The sequence below is a fragment of the Oxyura jamaicensis genome, chromosome 3 (genome assembly GCF_011077185.1).
Source record: "Oxyura jamaicensis isolate SHBP4307 breed ruddy duck chromosome 3, BPBGC_Ojam_1.0, whole genome shotgun sequence".
In the NCBI taxonomy this organism is placed as follows: domain Eukaryota; kingdom Metazoa; phylum Chordata; class Aves; order Anseriformes; family Anatidae; genus Oxyura; species Oxyura jamaicensis.
The window spans coordinates 101,526,531-101,545,697 of NC_048895.1; the positions used below are offsets into that span (position 1 = coordinate 101,526,531).

Genomic DNA, 19,167 nt, shown 5'->3' on the forward strand with positions numbered 1-19,167 from the left:
TTACGACGGTAAGCCAGATGATCATGAAGCAAGATAAAATCTATTGCATTGGAAAACTTCATTCTTGGTATTCCTTTACAGGGATGCCCAACAGATGCTCCACTGGAACATGATAGCTTTCCATGTCTTTTCCAATGCTAAGTGGCAGATCTCTTGACGCTTGCTTTAATATTACCAGTGACAATGACTTTCCTCTCCCCCCACCCTGGCCTTGCAAATGAATGGAATATTTCATTATTAAAGGCAAAGACTATTTTTAATGTAGATTTATCAGATCTAAAAGCCTGTGCTCTGCTTGCACTTGGTGCTGTGGTCAAGTTTTGCTTTGTTATCACCATGGCTGAGTTCAGGTCATGGATTACATGCCAAATCTATTGGGTAGTCAATTTCTGCTGGCCTCCAGGATGCCACCTTGAAATAGTGGCACTTTGCTTCATTCTTGCCTTGCCAGAGAAGTCAAATGATAAATGTTTCCTATTGGGATATAATTGCAGTGTAATCGTGCTGGAAAAAAAAAAAAAAAAAAAAAAAAGAATTACTACAGTGATACCAATAAACTTCTGTCAAAAGTCCTAGGGAACAGGGAACAAGTGTAAGACTTGGAGCCAAAGGGTTAATATTTTCCCCTATATCATCACTTAACTACAGGTATTGAATAAGCATGGGACTTCTTTTGGATGGATTTCATTGTATATTTGGCAAGCTTTTAGTCTGAATTGTTTTAAGACTTTACATCTTTGCCATGAAGCTTGGTAGTGGTTTGGTCTGCCTGACACTTCTAAGTGCACCTATAACTTACATTTATCTCTCTTCATTGTTCATCTGCTGGTTTCATCTGCTTGCTGCAATAAGCAAGATATGTGCAATAAACTGGGCAGGATGAGCAAAGGACACTCGAGCTAATACAAAACAGTTGGGTTGGGTGTGTTTCATCATTGCTTCTCAAGTACTTCATAAGTATTTCTGTAAATGTCAGATATACCAGAAGTTGGAAGAATAAAAAATTAGCTGGTATTTTGTGTTAAATGAAAAAGTAGTGGGAATTGATGGTAAAGCAGCAGTCTAATAGCCTCCAGAAGCTTGGGCTTTAATTTGTGTCATGTTGGCCTTTCATGCTGAAATCTCAGAAAAAGACAGCACAGCGCTATTGTTATTTTGTGACCTGGAGACATTATTCGTGTGCTGTTCTGCAGGGCTATTTCATCTGTTTCCTTCAGAACTGGGGATTTTGCGTGGGGGTTTTCAGAGAAAGGGATCCAGAACATCCCTGGATATGGAGTTGTTTCATTTTCCATCTATTCCCCTTTGTCCCCTGATGGCTGCACTAGAAAGAAATACAAGTAGGATCTGATTTTCTGGTGTCCTTGATGTACTTTTTAAGGGGCATCTTCCAGTGGGTTAGACTGAATGGAGGGCTATCGTAAAATCTCCACTTTGTTTCAGAGAATTTAGAAATCTTGGTGGAGTCATGTCTACTATGAATTGAATATCGAAGGCTCATACTTCACAACACATCTTTGAATTCTCCATGTGATTTGTTTGGGCACAAAAAGCCATCTTCTGAATGTCAGCCTAAACCTCATCTAGAAGACACAAGTCATTTCCTGTGCTCCTGGAGGATTTAGAACGTTCACAGGTAATAGGGTTTAGATACTGCAGTTCATGTCAGTGTCAAAGGTGGGAGTGGAGAGAAAGCTGTGATCATAGTTGGGGTGCTGTAACCTCCTGTGTGGGGAAAGGTAAGAAAACAGCCAGTTTGGGGAAAGGAAGTGGCAAGGTAATGTGGACCTCCTACCAGTCTTTGGATGTGAATTTCCCATTTCTGGAAGGTAATGTCACTGTGACAATTACAATACTAGTAAATATCACGTTAAGATTGGATATACTACATAAGCTACCCTAGTTGTTTGTGGGAGTGAGTTTTTTTTTTTTCATTTTGTTTGCTTTTTCTCCCCCATATGTGTAACTTATAAATTAGCTTTCTTCTTTGTGCTAATACATTTGGTATGCGTGAGGTTATTTTCCTTCTCCTTAGTCATTTGACAACTCTCCATCTGGGCCCTGAAGCCTAGGATAAAGATGCTCTGCTTAGTCCTATCCTATTGCTGTCTTGAGGGTGATATAAAAGTATTATAGCCTCTTTTTATAGCACATTTTTGTGTTATTTGTCCCAATTGTTTGTTGCTGCAACAAAGCTGTGCTTTCGGCATAGAGCAAGCATTGAGAGAGGAATGCAGGCAAAGAAATGCTGAGGATGCTCAGAATATCCATCGTTCTTTCTAAAATTAACTTCGCAAACTGATCAATCTGTCTTGCTCTTAGGAACAAAAATATCTGGCTCTGTGAGCTGCAATACTATCAGACTGGAAAAGGGTCGTAATGGATGCTTGGCTTATGGAAGAGACTTAAATCTTGCCTGGGTAGCTAGAAGGGGGGAGATTAAGGAATGTATTTCAAGCAATGGGTAATCAATGTCAGTAAAAGCAAGCTAATAACTAGAGCTGAAAATAACAAGAATTGGGTATGAGATTTTATGTATGTAATGTCAGAGACAAATCTGTGACCTAAGGATGTGTCCTGATGTCTCTTGGTATTTTGTCAGTGCATAGCACAGCTTTTTCCTTCTGCTTGCTGCATGTGTGCTCTGTTAGGCAGGAGATATATAGCCTATTTTAAGTGCCAACACTGCCAAATTAACCATCACTATTTATAAATTTTTTAACCAAATAGCTAGCAGGCAGCAAATGACGATGGGGTTTGCAGTGGTGGAAAAGTGCACAGTATCAACATAAGGCACTGATGAAGTATCTTGACTTTTCCTCTGTTTTTCAGACTGCTCTGCAATGACTACAGCAAGATATAGGCCTACCTGGGACTTGGTACTTGACCCACTAGTGTCCTGCAAGCTCTGCCTTGGTGAATATCCCGTGGAGCAGATGACAACAATAGCACAATGCCAATGCATCTTCTGTACCCTGGTGAGTTTGCTGATTTTATTTATTTATTTATTAGGCATAGCAAACAATGCACAATTCTTAACTGCAGAAATTATATGCGTTTCTGCTGAGTCAGTGTCATGCAAAGTGTTGATGCTGCACTGGGCATGAATACTGTTGCTACATGCTTGACATAAATACCAGTGGATAGACTTTTCTGTTTTCCTGGTTTTTTTTTGTTTGTTTGTTGGTTTGGTTTCGTTTTTTTTTTTTTTTTTTTTTTTAAAAAAATGACTCAGCGATTTATATACCACTGTTTACAGCTATGTCTTTATGTGTTACTCACATTTCCTTTGCCCTTTTATCTGTCCGCAAGTTGGATTTTTTCAAGCCATGAACTTGCTTGTTACTAGAAAAATATCTAATATATTATGATTTTAAATTCATTGCATAATATTATAATTTCATAACCTTATTTTTACTACTATGTTGCAAAAGTGCATGCCCGGAATAGCATGAATCTTGGCTTTTGAGTAGAAATCAATGGTGAGCACAAGTGTAATGTACAGTAAGGATCATCCTTATGGTAAATTGGTATTGCTAGTTTATGGACAGAGAAACAAAAGTAATAAGTAGTTTTATTTCCACTCATAGTAGTTTGGAATGAAAATGTTATATCCTTTAATTTTGCAATGACTACAAGTACACCAAAAATCTTATAGTGATTCAACAGTGGAATGTAATTTCTAACAAATTTCTAACAGAGCTTTTTTCTAATGTTGATGTAAGGATTTCTAAGTAATCTTTTTTTTTCTTCTAGAAATATTACTTTTTTTAAAAATGTATTTTTTTCTGATGGTTATTGAGAAGGTATAGGGGATTGCCAACTAAACAGAGAGCTCCTTTTTGTTGCTGTGTGAAAATAACAAAAAAGAAGCAATTCAAACAGCTCAGTTTCTAATACATGTAATACTCTAAGAAGTTCAACTTGTCACAAACAACTTTAATGTTAATGTTCCACGGGAAAAGATACCGTGAATACACAGACAGGTAAACAGATAGTCTTGTTGCAAATGCTATCTGTCCAATTAAAGAGTAAGTATTGCTTCATTATGTACTTTGAAAGGAGTGTTCACTCAAGCATGCAAAAGCATATAAAATAATAGGCTTCACAATGGAACAGAATAGCAGGCTTCATACTCTTTACTACTCTTTACTGCACAATGAGTAGTTCTCATACTTACAGCTGGGTTTTCTGCATCTCTCCATGTTGCCTGGATCTAGACAATATCTTAATTTAACTCTTTTAGTAACCCTTAAGTGATAGCTATAGACTGCATTACCAGATGCCTCTTCCTCAACACTTCGTTCCTTCTAATGCTTCCTGCCATCCCTTACCTTCCATTTCTTCTTGGTGGAACATGCTTACTTATATCTTTCAAAATGGCAGTCAGAGTAACCTGTTACAGATACTAAAGATGATGATGTAACCGTCACTAATAACCTGTTCTTAGGGCCTGTTATAAGTAAGCATATCATGGTGACAATACTTAGCCTCCATCTCTGATCAGCTGGCATTATCAGTCCAGTTTTAACACCCATATTTGATTGTATTGAATAATTCATTGAGCTTTGACCTCCTTAAGAGAAACAACACATCTCTCTTGTCTCAGGTTTTTTTATGGCATCTATGTTCAAGTGCCCTGAAAAACTTACTTGCCCTGAAGTTTTCTTGTGAAGTAACAGGAGTAAAACTACCTTTGCTTTCACTGACTGGAGGTAGTGAAGGAAATGAGAGTAAATCTCAGTCATTTGAAGGGGCAAACTATAAATCTGTGGTAGCCCAGGAATTCAGCATGACTGAACCGTAAGTCCTCAATCTCTATCTTGTGGACAGGTTAATAAATTGCCTAAGGAAATACTCCCATAATGGGTCAGGCCAAAGACTGTTTAACCTATGGTGAAGGATGAGTTTGCTGGCAGTGCGTGGATTCCTCCAGTGGTGATCTTCCATGTTTTTGGAAACTTGATTATTTCTGGAAGTCTTCATTGCAGTATGAATGGTGTTTTGTAAACAGCCAAATTAGTTATCAAAAAAAAAAATCCTTTTGTCCTTTTGACTTAAAACTTTGGATGGAATCTACATACAGTGGATTAAATACATTATACTAATTCAAGTGGAAATACACTTGGAGAGAGATTTGACCTGCAGGGTTTTGGTCTTGATGGATCAAATTATTTTATATAAACATACAAAAATTTGTTCTACCTTCTTGCCTTTTTGTAAAAGATTGAAGGTAAATGGTGACCTCTGCAGTGAGATGAGAGGGGAAAAAGAAAAATGGATGTCAATTAAAAGTATGAAAACTATTTTTGCTACAGCTCTTGCTCCTGGCTCTAGCCCTTTGTCTAAATCTCAGCAAGCTGAGACAGTGTTAGTGTGTATTACAGAGATCTTTCAAGTGCAGTGCTACTGGTATGCAGGCAGAATTTAGATCACCTTGCAGTTTTCTCAATCCTATAATATTTCTGTCTGCAAGTCTTCGCTCCTTTATAACCATAGAAGTACTGTGGTAAAGATCTCATGAAGGATTGTCTTTTCCCAACATTTATACAATAACACAGAATTGCTATTCAGAAAGATAGAATGGGGGCACTGTTTCCTTCTGCTGCCTGGCGGAGTTGTGCATGGATTGAATAGAGCTGACTGCCACTTCTCTGCTGATAAGGCATAGAAGCTACGATTTCCCATCGTATTATTTTGCTAGTTGTGGCTATTAGTACAATACTCCATTATGGTTTTTATTGTTATGATTGTTAATGCACACACAATGCTGTGAACTCTCTCAGGTTTTGTCCATCTCATCCATTAGGAATATATTTCTTGTTGGACTGCTCAATGTCCCAGAAGAACAAAAGTCTAGAGAACAGAAAGGAAAACAAGCTATCTGAAGATTTTTTTTTGTTTGATTGTTTTCTGAGTATTGTCAAGAGACAAACTAATATCTCTGTCCTCTTGGATTCATGTCAACAAAAGGGGGAAATCTTAAGCATGCTTTTAAAAATTTGGTCCAAAATGCTTCAGTGTCTAGCTTTCTATTAAGTCACTTTTTCTTACTCAGTGTTAATGCACATTAGGTAGCCTCAAATTTCAGTACAAGGTGTCTCTTGGTGGTTGCTTGCCCCAGGAGAAGTAATTGATTTTTGCAAGTTGTGCTCAGAAAGCTTTTCTAATGACACTCATCTCCTTATGTAAGGAAATGGAGAGTAAAGCAAACAGAATAACTTATTTCTTTTTGTTAGGCTTACATTAGTTCCTGCATCTAAATCCTTTAGTTATTAGGCATTTGCTTGCTTTCTCGGGGGAAGCAAGAAGACAACAAGTTTAGTTCATTGGCTGCCTGAGGTTGTGACCATTTTATAATCTGATGAAATTCTCATGTCCTAAAGGACAGGACGTTCCCTTGGTGTGTTACAGATTGTATATCTGCTAATGTTACAACAGGTTTTTGTTCCAGTTAATTGGTTAGCCACTTGAGATCTCTTCAGTTTCCAGATTATGTGTGTGTGCGCATATATTTTATACAACTTAAAAACGAAGCATACAGATAATGCTAAATCTGTTGCAACTACAGTGATGCCACTACTTTCTCAAGCCAGGCTAAGCTATTCTTGACTTGGTGTCAGACTGTTCCGATTCATTCAAGAATTTATACAGTGCTGATCACACTGATACCAATGGTTTTCATTGCTTTCCTTTCTTACATTAACAAACAAATAAAAATCAGTCAAGTTGGCAGTCCAGGGAAACAACTAGATAAAAGAAACATGAAGTCTTTGAGAGAACTTAACCTTGTTGATGGAAAAATCTATTTTGATCACTTATATGCAATATACCTTGCTACCAATGGAAAGGAGGAGTGCTATTCAGATGAGAGATAAAGACCTACAATTAGAAAATAAACCATCAAAGCCTATGTTAAGACCTACCTTCTGCTGCCTGTTAATTACTTCTTTTTGGCCAGCTGTAGATCGGTGTGTTAGATCTGCTGTATTTGGAGTTAACGTTGTTATCTGTTAGTAGATGGCTAACGCTCTTATCCACAGGCTCTGCCTTAAGCCATTGAGACAGCTGGCTCATCGTCCCTCGTTCTTTAGGTGACCACCCCCGCGTTTGGTTTAACTGATTTGAGTCTTTATCTAAGTATATTCTATCTCAAGGAGCATGTCAGTGGGATAGTGACAGACTGTCCTGCTGTCACCAGTCCCTGTAACCAGGATTACTGTATCTACCTAATCTTGACTCTACACATCTGCTTAATTCTAGTCATTTCTCCTGATCTTCCACATAGGATGAAGACCTGAATGGAAGGGAAGACCTTACGATCCAACCAGGCAAATGTTATTAACCTGTCTGTAACTGGCAGCAGGCTTTTTTTTTTTTTTCTTGCTGCAATTGACTGGAAGTATATAGAGCTTTGCTGGAAAGACAATAAAGAGTAAGGTTTACTTAATGCTCTCCCTCACTCCAAAAGAAGCAGCTTCTGCTTCCCCCAGGGCAAGACAGACTAGGAGCAGAGTGGATGGGAGCTTGGCTGCCTTCCCTGTCCAGCCACCAAGAGCTGCACAACTCACTTTGAAACAGGAGGGAGGGGAAAAATAAATGGCTTGTGAGGTTTTTGTAGAGCTCTGAGTAGTTTTCTAGCAGCTGTAATGCTTTCCTGTTTCCCACCAGCTTTTGGCAAAGCTTAGAGCTTACTGCTTGTTCTCACTTCCCCCAGACCTTAGCAGAGAACTGCTACCAATCTGGGCACATGGTGTCAGAGGCCTCGTGGTCACAGGTCACACTGGTCTTTGCATAGCAATTCACATGGCAGTCCTGGCTCTGACTCACAGGTGTTATAGTGTCAAAAGTCCCTGCTTCAATAATAACCTGGCCCACTTGCAGAGTAATTAACATACAGTTGGGAAGTAAAGAACCCTGAGTGAAAGCTGGGCTTGATCCAGAGCTTTCAGCTCTCCACTCTCCCATGTGTTGTTACTAAATGAGAGAAGTGTTAGTTGTCTTCATAGATGTGAGAATTATATCTTTATGGTTTGGTTAATGTTTTGCATGTGAAAATCAAAGGTTCCTTGTGCTCCCACTCAAAAATACCCATTCTCTTCTAAAATTAAAAAATAACAAACAAAACCACAACTTTCCTCATACAACTATATAGGGGAAGACTTCTTTGTTTTGTTTATATGTGTTTATATGTTTGTCTGTGTAAGTAAGTGCATTCAATAAATCAGTTCAAAGCATAGGCCAGCTGTAAGTCTTCAATGCATTCCCTTTCCCAATTAAGAAAGTCAACTGGAAACACACATTTGCATTTTCGGTTTATTTTGTTACTGCTGCTTGGTACTGCTAGTGATCTTTCCCAGCCATCAATTTCTATGCCTCAAATAATATTAGCCTTACTCTAACAACATTTCTTGTGCTGAATAAGTCAGTAGGGCTCCTCCTTGAGGGATGTGTCTCACTGAAAATACCTACATCTTAATGATGCATACATATTTTTTTTCTTGCCTCACCTTCATTTGTTGACTGATGACCACATGGTGGCACATTCCTGTACTCAAACTGGCACAGTTGTACTCTGATGCAGAGGGATGGTGCACCTGTTGCTAACATGAGGAACCTTCTTTGAGTTGCCTGAATCAGTTGAAAAACTTGTTCAAGTGACTGCTGTGATATTGGAGTGAACTGTCGGAGTACTTGGATAGAGGCAGAGCCAAAGCAGCAAAGCCTGCCCTGCCATCCACAGGAAAAATCAACAGCACTAACCACAGTGACATCTGTACCAGGGGAGTCTCTGCTCTGGGCTGGCTGTTTCCCAGCCTGAGATTCTGCCAGCTGGTGGGAGAACAAAGACTTCTATAGCTGAGGGAAGGATGCTCAGATCGTTAGTCCAGAGATGTGGAAGCATCCAGGTTGTATGCATCTTCTACAGCTAAGCCCCTGCTTGGCCAACATCCATTGGCAAGAAGATGTGACTGAACTTATGCTGAGAATATAGGCTATAGCAGGGCTGCAGAGCAGGTGGGGTAGTCTTTGAAAGCTGAAAATGCTGAGGGAGGAACAGGTGTGTACCTTTTGCAGTCGGAACAAAAAAATGTGTTTGAAAAGACGCCAAGTGTGCAGCAAGTAGAGGCAGGAACCCTATCCTAAATGGAGATTTTTCAAATTACTTTCTATTTTGGTGATAAGCATTTGGTGCCTGTGATGTTACCCATCTCTGGCCCTGGCCAAAGTCCTTTTCTCAGTGCATGCCTTCTTGCTCGCTTCATAGCAGGCCACAGTTGAACACTAGGTATTTCCCTGTTGCAGAGCTCTGGAGGGCCTTCTATGCTCCTGAGTGATTTTTTTGTGTGACTGTGTAGCATGATTTTTGCTGCAGAAGAAAAGGAATGGATATAAAGAATAGCCCAATGTAAGAATACTGTTATTGCTTTCAGATAGTAGATTTGAAGTACTATATATCAAGATAAGTGACTGCTTTCTCACCTGATTTATTAAGGATGATGAGTTAGCTACAAGATTAATAAAAAAAATGGGATTTTGTTAGTCAAGATTTCTTTGAAAGTAAATTCTTGCCTCTGAGAGAATGTTTAGGGAAGCGGTAATGATCTATTGAAGTTCAAAGTAGAATCTCAAACATCAGACATCTGTCTAGTGTACATCTGTCTCAGATCTAGATGGTTCATGAGGTTGTGTGTAGTTTGTGTGCTTGGATTTGGTCAGTAATAGCTAACAGTATATCTAATAAATAGGAAAAAAACCTGCTCCAGCCATTGTGTGTATGCCTCAGATCTTTGTGATTTAGTGTGCATAGATATCTTTCAGTTATCTTGTCAAACAAATGGGATTAAGGTGGTACTAAAAAGCCAGATTGGAGATCTGCAGCAGAGAATTGTGCACAAGGGAACAACAGTGCAAGAGTATTTTGAAGCTGAGCCTGTGATTAAATAAAAATAGAGTTGAGCAGGATTATAACTACTGCTCTACAGGAAAAAAAAAAAAAAAAAGACTGCATAGTAGGTTGGGAAGAAGCTTAAAAACTCTCCAAGAAACCTACCATTTTTTCTTCTCTCACATGTTTTCTAAGTATACTGCTGAAATTTGGCAAAGTGTTTTTCTCTTCCCATAAAACACTATGATTAAAAGCACCATATAACCATTCCTGTTGCTTTTAGAAGGATGTATACAAATATTAAGAAAAGTAGCAGTAATGTATGGCTACAGGAATTCCTACTCTTCAGGAATATGAAAGCCTCAGGCTCAAAAACCTTAAGCTATCATCCTTTCTTCCTCTCCAGAGACTATCCCAGCTGTAGGCTGTTTATTTTAAAGGAGTTTTTCTTCTTGAAACTGTTCAGCTTTGCTTTCTAGAAAGACTTTCAATTTAGACAATGTTTTCTTTGGGGTAAAACTCTCCAATCCAGAGTGCATTTGCTGCTTGGGATAAAGGAAATGGTAGTGATACTCTAAGGGTATTGCCTTCCATCTGAGATACAGATACCCAAGTTCATCTTAATGTTTCCTTTGTAGCAAGAATTACTCACTCACTCATACACACTCTATCCCTCCCTGTCCCCAGTAGAGGTTATTGCACACTGCATCTCTATTCACTAGTTTAGTCCAAAGCTAAAAACTAGTATTGCATCACATTACCCCTGAAGACTTGCTCTGTGTCTGCCAGTATAACTGCCAGTTCACCAGACAGACTGCAGAATTACCTGAGCGGAGTTAGCACAGAGCAGTTGAATAATGTTGGTATTGTGCTGTCTTCCAACAAGAAAAGAGATAACCTTCTCATTTATGAGTCATTTATGAGCAATGTAAAGGAAAAAAATCCTGGAATGCGGAACGTAAAAACATTACCAAATACTATCAAAAGTAGTTGTTGCAGTGTATTTACTCACTTTTCTTATTCGTCATTGTACATCACATGCATTTTTAATTTTGGTTTAGTAGGTTTTTAGCACAAAAAGATTTGTAGCTACAAAACAGGGTTTCTCACTCAGTATTCTTTCATAATTCCTTCTTTCCTAGAATGTTAGGCAAAAAGGAATGATCACATTCATGTAGCCTGATGTCATTTGTAATGTAAACCATAAAATACCAGCCAGCGTTTCCTGTCTCTTCCTGTGGTTGAATGCAAGTTTATATAAATACATAAATGGGTGTGTGTATATGTACATATATTTATAGAAGTTCATCCAATCCTGTTTTAGAAATGATAAACAATTTGCTAAACTCTTAGTAATTTTAGTAATTATTAACTCTACATGTTAATGATCATCTTGGAAACATTTTCTTCTTCGGAACAAACTTTCTTTCCTGCGTTATTTTCCATTTCCTGTCTTTGCATTGAAATTTAGGACAACTAATCTTACAATCAGAATTTCTGCTTAAAAAAATAATAATCTTCAGTGTTAGAGAAAGCATGTCAGCCTTTACTTGTGTCCCTGAAGTGGGATTGCAAAACTTAGTGATTGTCAGCCCAAGATGAAGGATTATTTTCCTGGCTAGTATCTGTGCAAAATAGTAAGTGCTTTTATCCAACTTTAACGTTAAACTTTTACCAAGTGCTTTGCAAAAAATTATTTTTTTAAAAGGACATAGTGTACACTAGGTTTCTTTCCTTTTATGTATGCCTTTCAATTTTACCAGTAGATCTTAATGTTTTGTGTTTTTTTGTTTGTTTTGTTTTGTTTTGTTTGTTGTTTTTTGTTTTTTTTAAGTGTGTTGCCAATACCAGCATACAACAATTTTTGTGAAGTTCATGTTTCATGCTGGGTTGGACTGCGGCTTAGTGCCAGTACTAAAATACATTTGAAGCTTTAAGAAATAAATCAAATGATATGGTGATAATATATTTGGCTCTGCAGTCCTGTCATGCTTTTTGGCCTTTCCAAATCCATTGACTTATTTATAAAATTTCACATATGACTTGGCACTTGCATCTGCAGCATTAGTGTAGTCAGAAATATGCATTTGAGAAAAACCACCTAGCAGCTCTTAAGAATGTAATACAGGATAATATTTTTGCCTGCCTAACTCTCAAATAAAAAATGACATCTCAAAAAGACATTTATTGTTTCCTACGATATTAGCAATAGCATGTTCTTAATAGCAAACTTGTTAACAACTTTTCAAAAAGGTATGCTCTTCTATTTCAAAAAAAAGACATTGTTCACCAAAAAATCTTCAAATTTTTCTAATTTCATTCATTCTGTATTTCAAACAAATGCATTCTAAGTGAACATGTTTTTTTCTGACAAAGTAGATGGTAGACAAATGTTGCCCCATGTGGGAAAAAATGGAAGTAAGATTCCTTCTAATGAATTATGGTGTCTTTACTCTGTGTTTTTTTTGGGTGTCAGAAAAAAAAAGTCAAAGCATCTTCATCAGAAATAGGCATAATTGTTTAAGAATTCTCCTAAAAGAAAATGAAAATCCAGACGTTTTAATTCTTTACATTAAGATTTTGCTACTTTCTGTACACGTTTGTTAGAGTTAAATACAGCAGAGTAAGACTATTTGTTGAGGTTTGGAAGTTAGGCAAAAAATAATGGCTTTGATTCTTGTAGGGTACTTTGATGTTTCTAGCATTAGACTAAAAGATGTTCAGCTCTAAAGCAACAGCACATCAGTGGTCATTGTGATTGTTTCTTTCTGAGCAGTGCAGTTCTTGATGTACAAAGGTTACAAAGACAGTTTGTTGTGTATAGCTTTAAATATCAGGCTATATTGACAACTTTAGAAGGGAAGTTGTTCAATTAACCATCTATTGCTGAGGCAAGTAAAAATAAGGAACACAAAAGGAGTGTGCAAGCACAGGGAAAAATACAGGTGTAATGCTCAGGGGAGCTAACCAGGCTGCTCTGATCTTAAACTGTTTGGCAGCAACTGGGGCATGTGATAGGTCTTGATGTGCAAATATGTTGTGCAATGGCTTGCTTTCTTTTGCCTAAGGGATATTGCAAAAGTTATATGGTAATGTAATGGTAATATTTTCATGATAGTTTATTACTGTATTATAGCAGGGTTCCCCAGGGCTCCATTTTAGGGCAAATTCTCTTAGAATCATAGAATCATTTAGGTTGAAAAAGAGTTCCAAGATCATTTGGTCCAACCTCTAACCCAGCACTGCCAAGTCCACCATTAATCCAAGCATTAAAACTAAGCACTACATCTACACAGTTTTTGAAGACCTCAGAAGATAGGTAGACTCAACTACTTCTCTGGGCAGCCTGTTCCAGTACTTAACAACCCTTTCAGTGAAGATTTTTTTCCTAATATCCATCTAAATGTCTCCTGGTGCAATTTAAGACCGTTTCCTCTTGTCTTGTCTCCCAAGCGCTTGGTGCTTGGGAGAAGAGACCAATCCCCACCTCGCTACAACCTCCTTTAAGGTAATTGTAGAGTGAGAAAACATCCTCAGTGTTTTTATAAATGACTTGAGTGTAGGACTAGAAGGTGTTTTGAGTAAGTTTGCAGGTGATACTAAACTGGGAGGAGCTGTTGACTCCATCAAGGGTGTAGAGGCCTTGCAAAGAGATCAAGACAAATTAGGGAGCCAGGCAGTCAGCAGCAATTTGAAGTTTAACAGGAGCAAGTACTGGATTCTGCACCTGGAAAGGGGCAACCCTGGCTGTAAGTACAGAACGGGGGATGAGAGGCTGGAGATCACCCCCACAGAAAGTGATCTGGGGGTTCTGGTTGACAGCAAATTGAACATGAGTCAAAAGTGTGCCATGGCAGCCAGGAGAGCCAGCTGTACCCTGGTGTATATCAGGCACAGCATTGCTAGCGTGTCCATTAAAGAAAGGCTAAAGATGTATATTAGGTTTCTAAGAGTCACTGTGCAAAAGGAAGGATATCTTGCTCTCTTTTTCGTACTTCCTCCATTGCATTCCTAATTTGAGCTTTTGTTTTCTATTAGGATATTTTCTCCTAATATGGGACCACTGCAAGCAGTTTAAAAAATGAACAACAGTTCATTTGTCACATTTTTATGTAAGATACTTGTCTTTTAAATAATTTTGCATTGTGTAACTGGGCACCTAATCCTACTGTGGTGTTTTGTTTGCATACTGGTACATTTTTGGTACTGCAGCCAGTTTAAATTTTTTGCCACAAGTGGAACATCTTGTGTCCACTTGCAAGCCATGGGTAGCCTTCAAACTCCCTTGCAAGCATCCTGGATTACTGCTTTTCCACCTGAAAAATCTCTGTAGTGGGGAAGTCTAGAGCGAACAGAATGCTTAATCCTCTACCTAATTTACAATGCTATTTCATGGCCTCAAGACAGCATCTGTATTCCCAGAAAGCATAGCATCAGAAGTGTACTTTAGCTGGGTTTATTTTAAGCATACAAGGGCCAGTGCCACGTCAGTGGAAAGGGAAGATATTGAACACTGCTTGTGGCAGGAATGAACTGTATCATTCCTTGGAAGACTTGAGGAAAGAGAAACAAATCGAATGGGCTTTGGCAATGCTCCCAAACAGGCCGAGGAAGAGAATTAACCACATTAATGATTAATGATAGCAAAGCTCATTCAGCTTGAAAAGTACTTTCTATAAGTGCTAAGTGCTGGCATTAAAAATGTATGCACTTTCACTTTAATCTACACTTGGCTTGAAAATGGAGGGGAAAGGGAAGAGCCAACAGTGTCATTATGGCAGTGCTAATAACCTTGCTACAGCTGAAATCACAGCCTGCCAAGGCACACAACCTCCAGTCTAGTTCTTACAGAGCTCAGCCAGCTGTTGTTGCTGCTACCTGTCCTCTTGAACCGTTCCACCACCCACCCTGTGGGGCTCTAAGGGACAGGTTGGAAACCTTTTGCAAGATGAGCATCTTCTAAGTGAACAATTATCTTCATTAAATTCTTGCTGATAAAGAAGATGTAGCCCATAATCCCATAGGGATTTTCTTATGCATACAAAACATTTAAAAGTACCGATTGCCCAATCTATTTTTATTTTCCAAGAAATAGACCTGTTGTCTCTTGTGAGAGGGAGATGCGGGGAAGGGGAACCTGACAGAATTGATTTGGAGGCTATCAAGGCAGTGGCAGGTTGTCACCAGCAAAGCTGTGTACCACAGCAGCGGAAATCATGCAGGTAGGAAGTGAAGTATTTGCTTCAATCAAGCTGTGAAAAGTAACATCCAAAATAAATCATTAAGGTCTGTTACAGGCTCTCTGAAAGAAGCAGAAAAGATGTAGTGAGAGGCAGAACTGACGATAATGAGTGAGCAGACTGAAAGTCTGGGCCATGGCAACTGCAAGCCACATGCAAAGGGCTAGGCTGGAAACGTGCTTGTTGGCAGGCCTGGTTGGTGGCATGGTTGGAGGGAGAGGCGATTTTGTGCTCTGAACTCTGGTGAGGCACGCTGGACTCAGCGATGTTGAAGCAGTCCTTTGCCTTCCCAGGCTGATAGCAGGCTGGTGGCTGCATTCATTTTAAAGGAGATGTCTGGAGATGCTATTTGAAGTCGCTGTTCTTCCTGCTTGCTGCAAATGTGCAATTCCTCTCGCCTCCCACCCATCTGTATGCTGAGCTTGTTTTGTATCTTCATTTTGCTTTGCTGTTGGTCTATCTTCAGTGCATATTCCACAAATCTGGTAACAGAGAGTTGGGGATCTACTTTCTGTATTTGTCCATAGTTTGCCATTGCCGGCTGAGCTCATGAGGTCACCAACACAGGGCAGCTCACCCGATGGGAGCAGACCCTCGTTTGTTCTTTCTGTGTGTTGTCAGGCTGGTCGAAGCTGTGGGGCATCTGCAGAGGAAAGTGTTTGTACATATTTCCCCTTTCCTCCCCAGCAGACACCTGGGTGGTAGCTCTCAACTTGATGTGGGAAGTATTGAAGGTGGAGAGGGGTGGTGTTAAATCTACAGGACTATTTTTCTAAAATATCCACTTGCCCTCTCTGTTGTCAGCATTCATGCTGTGTGCCACTGTGTCAAGATGCCACATTTTCACTTATTAGGTGAAATGCTGTGGTTGCTAGGAGAGAAAAGTATTAGTATTATCAATATTTATTATTCAGTCCCCATGGAAACTGTAGTTCTTCTGGGTCTTCTGGGAGTCCTAATTCTTACATTCTTGCTTCCTATGGAAAAGATACATCTTCAGCCATGAAGTTTAGATAGTTAATTTCTAGAAAGAGAAAGCAAGATACACTCCCTTTTGCTCTTTGGTGTGCTTGACAGATGTCTGTCTCTGGGTAGTTACTGCTTACTAAGAGTTACTGCTTACTAAGCTGTGTTGTGGTGTTGTGGTTTCCAGTCACATGAATATTTTCAGAATGTGGTTTTTACCTTTTTTTTTTTTTTTCTAGATCCCTCTTTTATTTGTCCTTTTCACCATTATTACTATTTTTCTTTTATGTACTGCATATTTAAATTGAGGAAGAGTTATTTGATGAGGAAATGAAATTATTTTCTACTTGAGAGTATAACCATAACACAGTCTGTGAGCACAGACCATGGTAGTAAAAGGGGCAGAGCCGTATGTTTTTCAAAGAAGTTTGAGTCGTTCAGATTTCCAGAGAAAAAGTGTTAAAACATTGAGTGGTTTATTCTTGATGGAATAGTTAAGTCAGTCTTTGGCTCTCCTACAGTGCCTAAAACAGTATGTGGAACTTTTGATCAAAGAAGGTCTAGAAACAGCAATCAGCTGCCCTGATGCTGCTTGCCCAAAGCGAGGTCATCTGCAAGAAAATGAGGTATGCTTTTACTGCAAATCTTTTATTTTTTATTTTCCTTTCCATAATGTTAAAATGTGTCTTGCTCTGTATTACAACTGTCATTGTTGCCTACATGCCTTTTTAATAATTCTCTAAAGGTCAAACATTTTGTCTCCATTTGTTGAAAATACCTTTGCTGTTCTTAATTGGAAATTTGTCTTTTCCTTTCTTCAACAGATTGAGTGCATGGTTGCATCAGAAATAATGCAGAGGTATAAGAAGCTACAGTTTGAAAGAGGTAACGTATGTAACGCTATCCACTGCAGGGCTGTGGGGATAGTATCACTCAGTGATCCCAGAATCAGAGTCTGGTTCTGTACGAGTTTGTGCAGTAGTACTGTGTATTAATTGGTCATCAGAAAGCATAAATAAATAACTAAATTGTTTCTGCTTTTGTTGGCATGATGCCCATTGCAACATTCTGGAAATAAACTACGGAAAGAAAATTACTATGTGTTATATTGCTCTATAACTAGGGGAGGGAGTGACTTCTATTTAGGGCATTACTGTCTGCGTTGAGTGTCAGTACTGTAGGGGCTGGCAGAGTGGCCTTTTTTATTGAGCCACCAATATCTCTCGTGCTAGAATCTGGTGCAGAATTATTAGGCAGTTGCGCATGTAATAATAATGTGAACCTTATTATTTTTTATGAGGATATAAGCTGACGGGGTGCCTCTGGTTATATGAAACTGCATGGAGTTTTGTAAAGAAGGCACAGTACATGTGGCCATAGAGAACTTAGAGTAAGGCTTTTGCTGAGGGAAGGACGTAGCCAAGAGGCCACTAAAGTCAGTGGTAGGTTTATGTTGACTTTGGTGGACTTTGAAATATGAAATGACTTACCAGTAAGCAGTCTCCAAGAGAGGGATGAAACTGGCTAACAGTTTAAAACTACTGGTAGTCATGTGGTTGCACTAGCACAGACATCACCTTGAAATACAGTCCTACTGGGCAAGGCACTGAAGAAAAATGCCACGTCTCATTCTCAGAATGAGTTTAACTTGGTGAATGAAAGTGAATAATGAATCCAGACTCTATGAACTCACTTTACTTTGGTTCCTGTTTGCAAAGCAGGCCAGGTTTATGTCTAAGTGGGTAGCATAAATTAAAAGGGTTCCTTTGGAAATGTGCATCTTCAAATGGCCTGCCAGTCAACCTCAGCTAGAATACATTGTTATGGAAGGTTGGTCTTGTTTGAATGTTGTTCTTTTATATCCCTTTACAGAAGTGCTTTTGGATCCGTGTCGGACTTGGTGTCCATCCTCTACTTGCCAGGCAGTTTGCCAGCTCCAGGAATCAAGCCCTGAGGACCCCCAGCTGGTCCAGTGCAAAGCCTGCGACATTGAGTTCTGCTCTGCTTGCAAATCTAATTGGCATCCAGGTCAAGGCTGTCAGGAGAACATGCCAATCTCTTTTCTTCCAGGAGAAACAAGGTAGAGTATTTCAAAACATCAAGTATTTAGAAACAAAACACTGAATGTTTGAACAAATACGAATATGAATAGTAAAGCACTTTCCAGACACTTTGTTTTTAAGCAGTTCCCTTCACCTAGTCATTCTCCTTCTTTTATTGCTGTATTCAAAAAACGGATAGCCCTCAGCAGCCCTACCCCCTTGTCACCATTCCCAGCAAAGCACAAAATAGCTGCTGCAGCCTCTATCAGCAGTCCTTTTGCCCTAGTGGGAAAAAAATTGATACCTACCCAGCTCGTGATTTTCACAGTTCTCATTGTTGCTGCTATTCTTAACAGCAGTGAGTATTGGTAACATCATTCCAGATAGTGACTTTTAGGATACCCTGTCAATTATCCGAATTGGTGTACATCAGGACAGTGATCTAAAGTTCTTTATAAGGCCACAACAAAAAAACTGAGCCGTTTCTGCATACTGCAGAAAAGCCATTGTGCAGATGTTCTACCTAATGTTTGGTCTTCATCAAAGATTGTATGGCAGTTCAAGGTATCATTAAAGCCCTGGCCAACCTTGGACTTAGCAATTCATTTCAACTTTTGTTGTAACAGATAACTAGCTAGTATGCTATCATTATGAGTTCCCAGTTAAATATTTTAACTTTTGTGTGTGCTTTTTGTGTGTCCTTGGTCAGAACTGAAGCTAACTGAACTACATGGAAAGATAGAAGACTTGATCTGTTTTCGTTAGTGTTTTCTTTGCTTTTAGTTCATGCTTCAGTTTTCACTCTGTTGAAGAGGGTTTTTCCTAGTATTTTGGAGCAAAATGTTCTAGTACCAGTTTGTGCTGCATGCATTTGGAGTTTCATTTACAGTTTATGTGTTCAAAGCATTTTTCTGTGATTTGGTTTCCCCTAGTGTGACTAACAAGAGTATGTCCTTTTATCCAGCCATCCGGGTAAACATGGTAATCAATCAAGGGTCAGTCCTGTTTTTCAGCAAATTGTTGATACCCT

At 39.0% G+C, this 19,167-nt stretch overlaps 1 protein-coding gene across 3 annotated transcripts in view; it reads left to right on the forward strand.

Annotated features, from left to right (window-relative positions):
• RNF144A (ring finger protein 144A) overlaps positions 1-19,167 on the forward strand; it is a 61,630-nt gene that overhangs the window by 33,052 nt on the left and 9,411 nt on the right. For all 3 annotated transcript variants that reach the window (XM_035320679.1, XM_035320678.1, XM_035320681.1), the window contains 4 exons: positions 2,833-2,978; positions 16,617-16,721; positions 16,920-16,980; positions 17,968-18,175. In XM_035320679.1, coding sequence (XP_035176570.1) covers positions 2,844-2,978; positions 16,617-16,721; positions 16,920-16,980; positions 17,968-18,175 — 509 coding nt within the window. In that variant the 5' untranslated portion in view covers positions 2,833-2,843. The remainder of the gene's footprint in view (positions 1-2,832; positions 2,979-16,616; positions 16,722-16,919; positions 16,981-17,967; positions 18,176-19,167) is intronic.